The following is a 16,373-nucleotide window of genomic DNA, read 5'->3' as shown; positions in this document are numbered from 1 at the left end:
AGTCTGGTTAATACAGTTTAGTGAGAACAACTCACAAACGCGGATGGCAAAAACAATAACAAAGGCCTGAGTGACGTCATCTGCATAATATCTAGAAAAACATTGTGTAAATTTAAACGTATTAAGATATCTAATATGACCAAGAAAATTAAATTGTGTGATATCTTGTCACCCATTTGACGGTTTAAAAACAATAACAATGATCAGAGAGAGGTCGACGTCATTCACGGTTTTGTTTATAAAGAATTAACTGTGTTTGTCCGAGCACGTGTGAAGACGTGTGACAAATTCCATGTTTTGATTGGTCAAAAATCTACTGGTTAATTTTATTGAGTAAGCTTTGTACATGCAGCCAGGCTAACAAAAATACACATTCGCACACATATAGAAATACATATTCAAACACAATCAAACAAATACTTAAACACACACACACACACACACATACACACGTATACACACAGACGCAAATACAACAAAAAAGCACTTTTCAAATATAAACATCAAGGAATGGAACACTCTCCCACAATAACACAATAATGGAGAAAGGCACCACATAGATGTATAAAATCTGCAGTGATGGGCAATCCGCCTTTTGCAGTTAAAAACATTGAACTTGAACTTGAAGAAGCCAAAGTAATGACAGTGAGTTTCTTAACACAACTCCCTTCCCAATATGTAGATAGTATGCGCTTGGCAAAGATTCTCATAACATTGCCATCCGGAAGTATAACGGGCCAACACACACAACTGTGTGTAACCATGAACGTTTATAGTCAGGTTAATACAGTTCGGTGAGCATTACTCATAAACGCGGATGGCAAAAAACAATAACAAAGACCTGAGTGACGTCATCTTGAACTATGTGTGTATAATTCAAGTGTAATTATCTTTCAACTTCTACAATATTGTTTCAAGCATTCGCTATCTTCAGGAAGTGAAAATGAAAGTAGATTGTTATGGGGGGCTTTTTTCCCCGGTTGGCATCGTACGTTTTCGGCTTCGAGGTTATCGTGGTTTTTTGACTTTGACTTTTTGTGGGGGTGAACATGGTCTCTTCTTCATTCTTTAATTTTTAGTCATAGCCACTTTTGTTGTAAAGCGTCTGTGTATGGTGCGGTTGCTTCATTAAATATGTGGTTGTTTGTTGGATAGTCGTTTGTTAATGGTCTCTGAAATTTTTTTTTAATTATAGATGGCGGGTGTTGCTATTTCTATGGCCGTACAATGGGGTGTTATTAGGTTTTGAAAATGATTGGTAGATGCCGATGCTCAGGTTGATAGTTATGTCGAGGAAATCAAATATCTTCTTCTCTTTTTTTTTTTGCTTCTATGGCTATTTTAAGCATGTTTTCCTGGAATATTTTACATATTTTTTTCTTTATAATTTCAGTCTGGCTCGGTCTTTTATTGCGCAATGCGAGCCCGTCGTCTAGTATAGTCCAATGTTAATGTCAAGCAGATGTGGTTGAGAAAGTAGATACAGTCCGACGAGCTCGTAACTTCCCTTGGTGACATCAAAGTTGGTAGATTATTCTGTCCATGCTACTCAATTGTTGTAAAGTGGTGTGTTCTTTGAGTGCAGGATGATATGGGTTTCTTCTTCGGTGAATTGTAGTGCTTTGAGAAGTAAGACTTTGGTTATTGAAGGGTAGAAATTGCATATCATATCAAAGGTGACTGCATTTTGTTGTTGTTTGTTTTCTATGTTCCTGTACCAATTGATAACTTCAGCGGTGTCTTTCCATTGATCAAATTCGGTTTCCTTGATGTTTATAGTGTTGATTCTGTCTAAGATCTGTTTGATAATTTTTCTGATTTGTGAGTTGTATGGGCTTTAGACTCCGCAATGGACATTATTGCGAAAGTTTGGTCTATGGTGGTTAATAGTGATGAAGGCGTTGAATTTTGCTGTGGTGTAAATTTTGTCGCTTATTTGTAGATTTTTTTGTCAACTTTAATATATGTAACTTCTACCCTAATTACATTAAACACCTACACTCATAGATATTTTACACCCCCCCCCCCCCACCACCACCAGACATACACTCGAAATGGGAAATATTTATATATATATATATATATATATATATATATATATATATATATATATATATATATATATTCAGGTAATTAAACTTTTGTTCATTCAGATGATCAGGAATTTAAAAGCTGAGCCATATCACACGTTAATGAAGCCCATAAATTATTTGTAGTCATGAACCCCTCACCTTTTTCACATTTCGTCTTTATGCTCTTGGCTTTTTTATGGTTTACTTGTGGAATAAAACCTTAAGGGATTTAGTGCCAGCCGAGTGCGTTACTATGGCTTGAAAGTTTGACTTCCAAATATTTTGTTAATATAGTTGTCCTTCAAAGATATTAGGATCAGGGAGTGGGAGTTTATTATAGCGTAAAACGATTAGAAATTGCTTGCTAACAATTGGATAGGACGCTAGTCTATTGCAAAAATCTTTCAATCAGATCTAATAGACCCAGTCACTTAATCACTGTTGAGTGGACAGGGACGTTAGAAAAAATCTTGCTACCCTTTGGATAGGACGCTAGTCTATCGCAAAAATCTTTGAGTCATATCTAATAGACCCAGCCACTCAATCACTGTTGAGTGGACAGGGAGGTTAGAAAAAAATCTTGACTTTACCCGGGATCGATCTCGGTCTCTTCACGTGTGTACCGAGTGCTCTACGAAACTGAGCTACCAGAACCCACAAATATTTTGTAAATAGAGAGAAAATATTTGACTTCCTGAAGCTGTGGATCTTTTAGTGTAGAATGGTCGCAAAATCATTTTTAGAAATGACAATAAAATACATATAAATTTTTAGCTCGATATGGTGAAAGCCCAATCCGCTTTAAGACCTTATGCCTTTGCGACAGGCCATAATAACAACTATGAAATAAAATTACGAGTATCGACCAGGATTTGAACCTACATCCCTTTGAATCAATGAAAATAGCGTGTCTCTATCCACAAATCGCCAGTAGTTAATGATTTTTCATCATTATCAAAATGTCATTTAAAATAAATTACGTAAACAGTCTTCTGAATGCAGAGGAATAAATGGCCCCATTTTACAACTAAATTAGCATAATGACGCCTTGGCCTTATGATTGGTTTCAAGGATATGATTTCAAAATTACATCGACATCCGTATTTCTTTCATGGGATCTTTAAATCAGAGTTTGACAATGACATTAATTAAACTGCCAAGTAGTAAATAGATTATGGACGAATTTTGGTCTAGATAAACGTAAACGATATAAACATTTTGATTGCAGCATTACAACAATCAGAGTAAACACAGGGGAATCCACTTAAACCAGAAACGGCTAGCCCAGAATAAAAAAGAACCGACGTTGGAGTCCGGATTTTCATCGCCTGTGTTAATATATTACATTTTATTTTTAGTTTTCCTTCTGGATCATGGAACGGGAGTTTATATCTACCTCTGTCGAGGTAAGCGGACCAAATTAATTGCTTACTATCCTTTGGATAAGACTTTATTTTATCACAAAGCTTCCTGACAGATCCACCAAACCCATATACCAAATCACTGCAGAGTGGACAGAATGATCCGAAAAAAGACTTTGATAACCGACTCTTTGTTTGAATCAAATATTCTACAAACTGAGCTATCACTTTATCTTTGAGTTAAATGCTGACCACTTTAACCAACCAAACAATTTGTCACCAAAATACCAAAGTAAATTATGCAAATTTTGCCGATTATATTTGTTTCCTGCTGTCTCAAAGCGATATTATGTTGGGACAAACTAAGTACTTTAGAGTACATCAATCGCAACAGTAATGAAACTTGGGTTTAATTTCTATTCTTTGTTTTGGAGAATAAATACAATTTCGTATGTAATTGCAAAGACTCAAATTTTGAATTTCGTAAAATGTCAATTGAAATTCACTCTTGCTGATCTTATTCATCCTGACATAATGCAGTTTTGAGACTTAGAGTCACATTTATTAGAGTGAATGGGAGCGATCTATATTCATGTTTTCGTCCAACCGAGTCATCAATCGCGTGATTTGTTGGTGTCCAACGACTGGACATTTCTGAACAAATGTAAACACGCTGCTTTGTTTATGAAAGTTGTAAACTTACCCATGTGTCAAGCTGAACACAATGACCAATCGTAATGTTAGTTAGTTCAAAATCTGTGAACACGTTTCACTATGTACGCCACTTTGAGCACATTTTGCAATGTAGACCAATGACCTCGAGCACATGGAAAGTTAATATAGATCATGCCCATTGGTGAGAACTAATCAACTCTAGTTGTCGGAAAAAAGAGATCTCAATCGGCTGACTTCAACTGTCATCTATCACTTCCTGTTTTAAAACGTCGACCAATATTAAACAACTGGGTTGGGTTTTTTTTTCTTCTCTTTTTCTTTAAATCGAATTCAACTGCTTATCTTTCATAAACGCCTTTTTGTGTTGTGTTATGCCTTTTTCAGTTGAGTGAATACGGTATTTTTGTGATTTCAATTTGTAAATAGAAAGTTCGTTCACCCCACGATTAATGTAAACACTTTTGAAAGGTTATAAACAAATCGATCATTTACAATACATTATCATGTCAGCGGTGCGGGAGACGAAAGTATTGTTATTTAACCAGTTAATTGTCGTTCTCTAGCAAGACACAAGTACAGATTTAAAACTTTGCAAAGAAAACTCGGTCTTCAAATACCGATCGATATAAATTACCCTCGTCTTGATAAAAACTCTCAAGCCAGCTTTGAACGTTTTTGACCAAGATGAGGGTCATCTAAATCGATCGATTTCGGAAAGACGAGTTTTCTGAACAAATTTTTAAATATAAATAGATATGTGTTTTCCAGAGTTACGACGGTTAAGCGGTTAAAACCACGTGCAAAAGGTAAGCTTTCATATAATGCAATATCGACTAAACATTCTCAAAGCGCTATACAAGGACTCCCAAACCAACACCATCACTTAACTTGCAGTTGATGATTTTTTCCGGACCCCCCCCCCCCCCTCCCGTCCACCCAGCAGTGATTGAGTAGCTGAGTCTGTTAAATCTGGCGGAAAGAGACTTTGGGACAGACTAGAGTCCTATCCAAAGGGTAGCAGGCAATTGCTATTGTCCGTTTCACGCTATAGAAACCGGAATAAACTCCGGCTCCATGGGCAGAATGGCTCTGAAGGACTACTTTTTTTTACTTTACTTGGACCAAATATAAATAATTAATCTAAACACATGTGGGGAAAGATGACTTTTAAGAGTATAATATGTTTAATTTAGTTCATGAGTTATTACCTTGATTATTACAATCCGAGAAACCAAAAAAAGTTGATTGAGATTGGAAATATCTTAATTTTATTACAAATTATAGGTCTGACTGGTTTCTGTTGTGTGTGTATGTGTGTGTGTGTGAGAGAGAGAGAGAGAGAGAGAGAGAGAGAGAGAGAGAGTATGCTGTCGTTTTATTACAGAACACAGTATAGATAGTATGCAGATGACGTCACTCAGGCCTTTGTTATTGTTTTTGCCATCCGCGTTTGTGAGTTGTTCTCACTAAACTGTATTAACCAGACTATAAAAGTTCATGGTTACACAGAGTTTGTGTGTTGGTCCGTTATACTTCCGGATGGCAATGTTGTGAACTCCTTGGCCAAGCGCATTCTATCTATATGCTATTTGGTTAAAATTGCATATACTGTGTTTTTAGAAACAACGGCAGTATGCTTGTGTGTGTGTGAATGAGTATGTTATCGCCAAAGTAATTTGTAATTTAAGAGTCTGACGTCTCGGAGTTATAGCGCTATATAAGTTTTCAGCATTATTATTATTATTATTATTATTATTATTATTATTATTATTATTATTATTATTATTATTATTATTATTATTATTATTATTATTATTATTTAAATTCTAAATCAAAGTGAAATAGATAATTATGCAATAAAGTTCTCAAATTTTAATCTTGTTTTCATCTTTTCAATTCCAATCAGCATCGCAATATTATTGCCTTCTAAGAATCTCATAGTAAAGGGACGCAACCCAAATATGAAAACAAACACCTACTCGCAAATGAAAGTTTTTAAAACGTTCGTGAATATTTAAAGACATTTAGTAAAAGAAAATCAATGATTTATATATCATAAAATTCTCTTATATCCGATACCTGCCATCGCAGTTGATGATGGTGATGATGATGATGATGATGATGATGATGATGATGATGAAGACGACACGATGACCACGATGATAATGACGACGACGATGATGATAATAACGATGACGAGCACGATGATGATGATGATGAAGATGATGATGATGATGATGATGATGATGATGATGATGATGATGATGATGATGATGATGATGATGATAAGGATGATGATGAGGATAATAAAGCCACATTTACCTTTGCAATTCCAAGTTCCAAAATATGCCTCAACTTTTTTATTTTATTGACGATAAAACTATGTTAACACACATCACAGCCTTTTAGAGCAAATAAAATCTTATTGATACTTTGCGTTCAGGAAAAATGCTCACATCATCTGTCAGACAACATACACACCAACACACACAAAAAATATGTGTAACCTTCAACGTTGATAGTCTGATTTGATCTAATCTAGTGAGAACTATTGACGAACAGGCTGCCTATAAACAATAACAAAGAGCTGAGTGACGTCAAACGTCGTTCCTTCTATACAACATAACGTACATCAAAACCGTAACAAATAAATTCACCAATATACTTCGACACTATTTAATTCGACTCCCCCTTTGTATAATATTCATAGTCGTCTACTTTTAACCCGATGCAATAAATGATTTTTTGTTCTTTATCTCTGATAATAAACATACCACGATCGCTTAAGTGACACAATTACAGAGAGTGAGAGAGAGAGAGGGAGTAAGAGACAAAGACAAATAGATCAATCAGGTTATTCATAAAACTAAGTCACTCCCAGTCGTACACTGACAAAACACATTTCAGCCAGAAAACTGTTATTCCAAGTCATATATCGATCGATTTAGATGGCCCGACGTTTACTTATTTGCAGGTCTGGCAACCTAAATGGTTATGGGCTTATAGTGTTGTTAAAACGGAAATACTCTCAAAACAACGCAAAATATTATCCATTATAAAAATGTTAAATCAAGCCCGTAATTAATTGCGTTCGATTGTCAGACCTTCAAATATATGCAGAGTAGAGATGAGCCCGCCGAAACTTGTCCAAAAAAAATCTCAAACCATGAAACTTTAAAGTTTCCGGTTCCAGAATTTTCTTCTTTTTGTTTTTTTTTTGTTTTTTGTTTTTTTTTTCTGTTTTTTTGTTTGTTTTGTTTTGTTTTGCATACGTTAGAAGCGGTTTGTAATTATTTACAGGTCTGATAATCCAAATTTTTATGGGCTCATATCGTTATAATGAAATTGCTCTCAAACCACCGCAAAACATTGTCCATTGCAACAATGTTCAATCAAGCCCATAACGAATTTCCTTCGGTTATCATACCTGCAAATATGTGTAGCTATGTAGAAATAAACCCTAAACTTTTCCCAAAAATCTCAAACCGAAAAATTCAGTCTTCGATTCCAGAGTTTTTAAAAAATTACTTTATTTTTTTATTATAACTAACTGTGATCTTAATTGACTGATATTTATTTGTTGTAAAACCTTTTTTCAGGCCATATTGAAAAAAGATGTTTTGTCAATGCACACCAGCAGCCTTTGTATCAACGTCATCTTTATCAAATCACCGGGTTAAATAGGGCGGGGGGGGGGGGGGGGGGGTATAAAAAAACGGAAACATAAAAGAAACCCTTGTCTATTTAATATACCCTTTACAGCCTTTTCAATTACTTACAATATTACGTAGTGTTGAAAGAGATAAGGGGGGACGCGATTAATTACGATCTGTTTGACAGAGAAAGGTTTTATTATCTGATCTGCCCAATCTTCTTTGGCAGCAAACGGCACCCTTGGAAAACGAGATTGCGGGATTAATCGTGATTGTCAAACTAGGTAAAAGAAATATGAGACAATAAATAAAGAATTGGGAGGAGCAAAGTTTAATGGTGTGTCTTTCTGAGCTATAGAGTTTGAACCCAAGTTTCTGAAGGGTGAAAGGCAGAAGAATATCAGCTCTGTCGTAATCTGGAAAAAACACATATTTGAACATTTGGCCAGAAAACTCGTCCTTCAAATATCGATCGATTTAAATGGCCCTTATCTTGACAAATAAAAAACCTCTCAAACCTGGGACTTCGCGAAGTGAAGCGGTCATAACTTTGTGTATATGTGTGTGACAAAATCTACTTTTGGTTGGGTTTGATGCTAAGATCTGCTTTTATATCGTAAGAATGAAATTGGGGTAAAGTTTATATTTTATTGAAAAGAATGGATTCAGCTTTTTCCGATTGACAATATTTTTTTAGAACTCCTGTAATTGTTCACTTTAGATTCCTTCTTTTATTTTTATTTTTATTTCTTCTATTCTGGTATTTGATTCACTCCAATATAATGCCTGTATATAAGGGGGGGGGGGTCATCCTTCAGAGCTACAGGCCCATAGAGCCGGAGTTTAATTCGTTTTCTATAGCGTATAACGGACAATAGCAATTTGCTTGCTATCCTTTGGAAAGGTCGCTAGTCTATCGTAAAGAACTTTCCGCCAGATCTAACAGACCCAGCTACCAAAATCACTGCTAGGTGAGCATGGGGATATTCAGAAAAAATCACGACCGCCCCCGGGTTTGATATCGGTCCTTTTGCGTGAGAAGCGAGTGCTCTACTAACTGAGCTATCGTTATTTCTGTATTTTTAAAAAAATAAATTAACCCTCTAATTTCTAATTTCTGTTGGTTTTGACTTTACATTCATGTTCTGGCAATTGTACAATTGTGGCATCATACCAGTTTGAATCGACGGCACATTTGACCTGAAAAGTTGAAAGTCTCAGGATTGCTCGAACCTGCAGCAGGATATGGAGCATGAGCTGGGGCGCTCACATTTGGTTCGAAATCTTGTCGATTTAAATTCTAAAAGAAACATTTTCTTTTGTTGATCATTTCAGCGTTCGAAGCGTTGTCCTTTATATGCGTAATCATATTTCATATTGAATGTGAAAGGAGCAGGAAAGGAGGAACCTTTTGGTGAATTGAATTGTAACCTATCGCCTCAAAACGGTATCATGCTAAAAGAAACTTGACCATTTCTTTAGAGCAATATTCGCTAAATGCGTTCAAATCGTTTTACAAGGGGTCCCTAACCAACAGCAACACTTAACTTGTAGGACGAGACATGATGCCTGTTAGGCAATATTACTTTTTTTTCGCACATAGACAAGGCTGTTAATCAGCAGGTACTAATTGTACACCTGAGTAGGATGAGATAATGTAAGGAAAGAGCCTTTTCCAAGGACTCAACCATGCGGCGCTCAAAGCATAATTCGAACCCTTGACCTTCCGATACGAATGCGAGTGCCGTACCACTAGACCACATACCCGAAGAATGCACAGTTAGCAATGTGAAAATTTGAATTGGATTAAAATCATTGGTCAGAAATATGAGATGAGACATTTTCTTTTCCGGGGGTTGTTTGGTTTGTTTTGTTTTGTTTTTGTATTTTTTTTTTTTGTTTTTTTTTTTGTTTTTTTTTTGGGGGGGGGGGGGGGTTCTTTTGGGAAGGGGGGGGGGGTTAATCAAGAAGATAGCATGTACATTCTTGAGGAACTATTAAAAAATATCAAACGCATGTACACACTGTGTCTCTCGCTCACTCTTTCTTCCTTTTAACACAGTCACTAATTCTCTCTGTAAGGCTCTCCAAATTTGACTGAATGTGCGTGTTTCGTGTGTGTGTGTGTGTGTGTGTGTGTTTGTGTGTGTTTGTGTGTGCATGAGTGTGTGTGGGTGTGTGTGTATGTTAACTCTCCCTTTTTCTGTGTTTTCATTCATTAATATTTCATCTTGAAATTACACTCGATTGACAGCATCATGTTTTCTCGTGCATTGATATCAATTGTTTGAACAACCAAGAATTGATTATCGGCAATAATGTTTCCAAAGTTGCATTTTGTTCTATTTTTATTTCAGCAAATTTGATTTGGTGTGAAAGTGAAAACAACGTTATTATCAGTTAAAGATTTAGACAATGAGCCTTGCCAGATTAATTTTGTATGCAAAATACCTCGAGAAAATACTAAATGGTCTCAAAAATGCCATTTTCTTTTTCAAGGCATCACTTTTTCTAAATACGTAACTGCAAACAAAAATTTATATAAATATTTGTTCTCCCATCGTGCTGCCATTTCTAAATATCTTGCTTTGATTAAATATTAACGATGCATATTTCGTATAAGTGAATTGAGTTAATTTTCTTTTTTACTAAATGAGTAATATCAAGTCATTTTCTAATTGCAAATTTTGAAAAGGCCTAGGTGCCAAACCTGATTTATTACCACAAACGGTTTTATAATATTGTTTTTTGTTGTTTTTTTGTTTGTTTGTTTTTATTGTTTGTTTGTTTTGTTTTTTGTTGGGTTTTTTTTTGTTGTTTTTTTTTTTTTTTTGGGGGGGGTGTATTTTTTTATTTTTTTTAAATTTGGCACTCAAAACATTAATCTGGAAACTTTAGTTTTATGGCTAAAAACGGATTTTGGATATTGCTGTGTTAGCAGGATAAAGACAAGCGTCTAAGAAGTAGAGTGGTATACGAATGACTCTTTCCTTTACACGTCCCATTACTTACACCAGATCTTTATAGACCCAGCCACCTACATCCATTTGTGTCTAAAAACTTTCCCGAGTTTTATACTTGTACATTACGCTGTCCATAACGTCCTACACTGACGAGAATAACAACATTTTCGTAATAACATCGATTGTCTTTGAAAACCGCCAAATGCTTTAAACAGAGATTATTTCAATAGACGCGGGGTGATAACGATACATGATGACAGAAAGAAAACCTCCACACAATTAAAGTCCAGAATTTTTAACAGGAATAAGACAAAGATTGGCATGATAGGAAGATATTATCGGTTTTATTATATAACATGGCTGATAATGGCTGCTAATGAATATTTTTACAATGAAAGAAATATCTATTTGATTCTGAAGACGATAAGCGTACATTGAAAGAACAAACACTCCAACATAGACCTGACTACTTGAACATTTAAATGGTCTAGTGGCATGACACTCGCTTTCGGATCGGAAGGTCCTGGGTTCGAGCCTCGCGCTCGGTGCATAGTTGAGTCCTTGGAAAAGGCTCTTTACTCACATTCTCTCACCGTACTCAGGTGTAAAATGAGTACATGGCCGTTAACAGCGTTGTCTTTGTCCGAAAAATTGTAATATCGCCTAACAGGCGTCATGTCCCGTCCTACGTGTTAAATGTTGCTGTTGACCAGGGACCCCTTGTAAAGCGCTTTGAGCACATTTAGTGGATATTGCACTATATAAACCTCAATTTTTAACTATTTTTTAGGATATAAAAGTAGCAATTGCTATAATTAACTTTATAGATCAACAATTTACCCCCAAAATGATGATTTAATACTTCAAAAGCCTTAAATTATGAACTCTCGCATCGACCTTCATTTTCAATAAGATTTAATGACTTCAATGACTCCATGAAGTTCTGAAATTGGAGACAAGATTTCGTAATTCTACGAATATTTCGTAGTGGTAGGCAGGTCTGATTAATATATATGCATTGTCACAAATTGAGATAATGATAAAACATATTCAAGCAAACACAGAAAGGCTAAACTTTTGGATGGGATATTGTTTGGGCTTGTTTTTTGTTTATGGGGGGGGGAGGGATTGATTTTCCTTTTATTTTTCTGTATTATTGTTTATTTTATATATAAATTATATCACAGTCTCGCACTCTTTACTCCTCTCTCTCTCTCTCTCTCTCTCTCTCTCTCTCTCTCTCTCTCTCTCTCTCTCTCTCTCTCTATCTCTCTCTCTCTCTCTCTCTCTCTCTCTCCTCTCTCTCTCTCTCTCTCTCGCTCTCTTTCTTTCTTTATTTACTTATTTATTTCTCCCTGCCTCTACTTTCTCCTTTAGAGCAATACAAACATTTACAACAACACACTCATACATAAACACACAACCACACACAAACACAAACACACACACATACACACACGCACACAGACCTTAAAAGCAAAGACCAACATAACTTACAAAACACCAATTTGTTAAGAATGGAATAGACAATTAGTCTCCCACCTTTTCAACTAAACTTTTCCTAATCGCCAACCGTAAACGCTGTCCTGTATATACACGCTTAAAGCTGCTTCACTTTCATTATGATAAATGCTAAAGCACGCCCACGGTTTCAATAAGTCTTTTCATATACGACTTGTCTTGAATTCAGAGAGGAAAGTATATAAGGGACATTGAGCGAGGCAATTCTTATGGAACAAAGAAGTCTTTAAGATTTGGAACTAAACACCCAGGGTTACAGTTAAAGTTAAAGTCATATTTCTTATCGACCCTATATTTATAGGTAATGGTTTTATTATGACGGATGAATTCCCTGAACCACTCCTATAATTGTATTTATTCTTTTATCGAATTTTATAATTGGTGATTATATGGTGTATTAACATTATTTTAACAATATTAGTCAATGGAATTTAAATGAAGTAAGAGATAAGAGAATAAGTAGATAGTCAAATATATGAGCTTGAGCGCATTTATGTAAATAAAAAGAGATGTAAATATATAAGGAGAAGAGAGTTTAGTAGTAATAGTAGTAGTAGTAGTAGTAGTAGTAGTAGTAGTAGTAGTAGTAGTAGTAGTAGTAGTAGTAGTAGTAGTCGTAGTAGTAGTAGTAGTAGTAGAGTAGAGTAAGTAGAGAAGAAGAAGAAGAAGAAGAAGAAGAAGAAGAAGAAGAAGAAGAAGAAGAAGAAGAAGAAGAAGAAGAAGAAGAAGAAGAAGAAGAAAAAGAAGAAGAAGAAGAAGTTTTAGTAGTAGCGGAAGTTATTATTGTTTTTTTTAAAGTGATGGTGTTTTCATTCTCGCTTTACAAGTATTAATTGCAAATGTACTTTAGCTCCCGATAAACTGTTGGTAGGAATTGTGTTGTTAGGAATAATTGTCATTGTGCTGGTTAATGGTAAGAAGGAGAGTTAAAAATAAGTCTAGTATTACTAATCAAGACAAAAATCTTAAAAACGTACGGTAGGTGGAGTATCAACGTGAATAGACAATACAAGAAAAGGACCCCCCCCCCCCTCCCCCCCCCCCACCCCAACCCCTAACAAAGCATGTCAAATTATTTGACGGATGATTCACCAGCACTCTTTTTATTCGCATTTTATAGAGTGTAATGAGTGTTATTCTCTCTGCTTTGAATGACATTATAAATTATATCATTCACTTCTTTTCAATTTTTCTTTTTGAAGCATTGACTGGTGTCTTTCTCTTTTTCATGTTTACATTATAAATACGCATTATGTCGCTACTCACCAGTTCAGCTTTTCCTTCCGCCGTTTTCTCCGTTTCCATCATAATCTGTATAAAACTTTTGACCATAAGTTCTTCCAGCTCCCTGTCCTCCATTCCTCCGCCTTGACCACTCGTCCCATCCATGTCTGATTGGGCGGTCAGTGGGACACATCATAATCAATCCTTAGAAACCATTATGTAAAGTTTAGAAAATCTATTCCCAAATAATAAATTATATTATGGTGTTATTGAATCCGTGAACTTGGCCTAAAAACTTTACTTGAACTGTTGATTGATTTGATTATTATAACCAATACATGTTTTTTTTCGGTTGTCAATCTGTGTTAAAAATATATCCAATGGCGCTGAAATTATCCCTTGGCTATTTTGATGATCTCTGCTGTTTTCGGGGGTGGTGGTGGTGGTGGGGGGAGGGGGGGGGGGTTATATCTTCGATTCAGCTTTATCCTGTTTTTTTTTTTGTGCTAATTTTCTTTAGTTATCAGAGTTATATACCTTTTTCCCCCAAAAATATGATACAATTAATATTTAATCCGTTCTTGTCAATTAGAATTGAAAAGTCCTTGCATGGTTGACGAGTCAACTCCTTTATGATTCGTTTTTTAGATTGGTTCAGCTTCGCGGTGTGAGTTACTGGTAAAAGTACTTGCAATGAATGCCACCTGCAACGAAAAGAAAACAAATGAATTTTAAAAAATTAGTTCAGCATTTCTACAATAATCATGCATATAAATTTGGAGACGATTAACAGGTCTGGAATGAGAGATAAGAAACGCCTTGACGGAAATCAACCACTACACAATTGTTACTTTTATGAATCAAATTGTGCGGCTATGTGGTCTAGTGATATGACACTCGCTTTCGGATCGGAAGGTCCTGGGTTCGAGCCTCGATCGGCGCATAGTTGAGTCCTCGGAGAAGGCTCTTTACTCACATTCTCTCACAGTATTCAGGTGTAAGATGAGTACCTGGCCGTTAACAGCGGTGTCTGTTGTAGTATCGCTTGACAGGCGTCATGTCCCGTCCTACATGTTAAATGTTGCTGTTGGCCAGGGACCCATTGTAAAGCGCTTTGAGCACGTTTAGTGGATATTACGCTATATAAAAGCTCATTTAAAAAAAAAATAATGACCATTGCGAAACTTTTAAGTCATTTCAGGACGATGGTAAACATAACAATGGGTAGTTGAAAAAAGAAAGTAGTCCTTCAAAGCCATTGGGCCCTTGGAGCCGGAGTTTATCCTGTTTTCTATTGCGTGAAACAGACAAAAGAAAATGCTTGCTGCCCTTTGATAGGACGCTAGACTATAGCAAAGTACTTTCTGTCAGATCTTACATACCCAGCTACCCAATTACTGATAAGTGGACATGGGGGGGGGGGGGTCAGAAAAAAATATATCCCAACTTCACCCGAGATTGCTCTAGGTCGAGTATTTTACCAACTGAGCTATCGGGGCCCACCTCCCCGCCCCTAAAATTGGTAATTAGGTAGATCTTAAAAAGAGATACTTAATAGATGGAATATTTATCTCACACTCACAGATAATAAAAATAACACTCACATCCGACATCTTCCCTCAAGAAGAAAGACTCTAATCGCGGTCTGCGTAATTTTTTAAAAAATTAAATAAAATAACGATGAATATTTATACAGTACATTTCGACGAATTAACCATGCCCAATACGCTTTACAATGTTTTATTTCTTCCCCATATTATGACACCATATTTCCATTTAAATACAGTATCAGTCGCCAGTTGGCTTATTTTTTTAAACTAACACTTACAATATTTTTCACTGCTTGTAGCCAGCTACTCTTTAACACATGAGTCGAGTGGTTGGCATATGCTGAACGTGATTATGTTCTATATTCATTATTCTATCGTACTCTGGATAAAACACATTTTAAAATGTTGGCCAGAACAATCGTCCTTCAAATTTCGATCGATTAAAATAACCCTCATTTTGTCACATACCTTCAAAGTAATTGCCACGTTTGAGTGTTTTTGACAAGATGAGGGTCATTTTAATCAGTCGATGTTTTAAAGATGGTAACTTTAAAAAAGCATGGCTTTATAACGATCTTATAAAGGAAATCTAGCATTACTTTGTCATTGCATTGTGATAAACACTCTAAAACGGGGGTGTTTCTTTTTAACGAAACCCGCCGAATCCCGACAATATCCAGCAAAGTTATGGGAAGTAGGCAACAGTGGGCAGTGGACCTGAGACTTAGGGAAGTGTACACCAGTGGAGAGTGAACCTGAGACTATGGTTTTCGGCGGATTTCGTAAAAAAGTAATTGGTAAATGGTGCACACTTCCCTGAGTCCCAGGTTCACTCCCTACAACTGCCTATTCCCATAACTTTGTCGGGTTTCGGTGGGATTCTGCGGGTTTCTTCGAAAAGAAACACCGCTAAAACGGAAGGGCTACCGGATCCGGCTGGTTGACATGTAATCAATGCTGCTAATGTACTATAGTTATTCTGTCTCATACTGAAAAAATAACGGCCAGAATACCCGTCCTTCAAACATTCTAGATCGATTAGAATTACTCTCATTTTGTCACAAACTCTCAAAGAGGTTGTCGGGGTTCGAGGGATTTTTTGACAAAATAATGGTCATTTACCGCTCGATATTTGAGGGACGAGTTTTCTAGCCACAATTTTTAGAATCTGTTTCTTCAGATTACGCAGTATTGCCCTTGACTTGGGATGAAAGGGATAGAGGACTCTACCAGTTGTCCCAACAACAGACTGCCAATTTCAAATCGACATTATTTGAGACATTTAATTATTTCTTGTCCGCTGCATAATATTATATATCATGTCGTTGTTAGTTCCGTCTCTATTCTATTGATT

At 36.0% G+C, this 16,373-nt stretch overlaps 1 protein-coding gene across 3 annotated transcripts in view; it reads right to left on the bottom strand.

Moving 5' to 3' along the window:
* Window positions 1-16,373, bottom strand: part of LOC144970356 (echinoderm microtubule-associated protein-like CG42247) — a 137,215-nt gene that overhangs the window by 100,261 nt on the left and 20,581 nt on the right. For 2 of the 3 annotated variants that reach the window (XM_078909908.1, XM_078909907.1), the window contains exon 2: window positions 13,512-14,173. In XM_078909908.1, coding sequence (XP_078766034.1) covers window positions 13,512-13,634 — 123 coding nt within the window. In that variant the 5' untranslated portion in view covers window positions 13,635-14,173. Of the gene's footprint in view, window positions 1-6,430; window positions 6,665-13,511; window positions 14,174-16,373 lie in introns of those variants that run through there. The other variant, XM_078909912.1, reaches the window with a different exon arrangement.

The sequence above is a fragment of the Berghia stephanieae genome, chromosome 4, assembly GCF_034508935.2.
Source record: "Berghia stephanieae isolate SIO BIC M18660-M18661 chromosome 4, UCSD_Bste_1.3, whole genome shotgun sequence".
Classification (NCBI taxonomy): Eukaryota; Metazoa; Mollusca; class Gastropoda; order Nudibranchia; family Aeolidiidae; genus Berghia; species Berghia stephanieae.
This window is presented reverse-complemented; position numbering and strand designations above follow the sequence as displayed.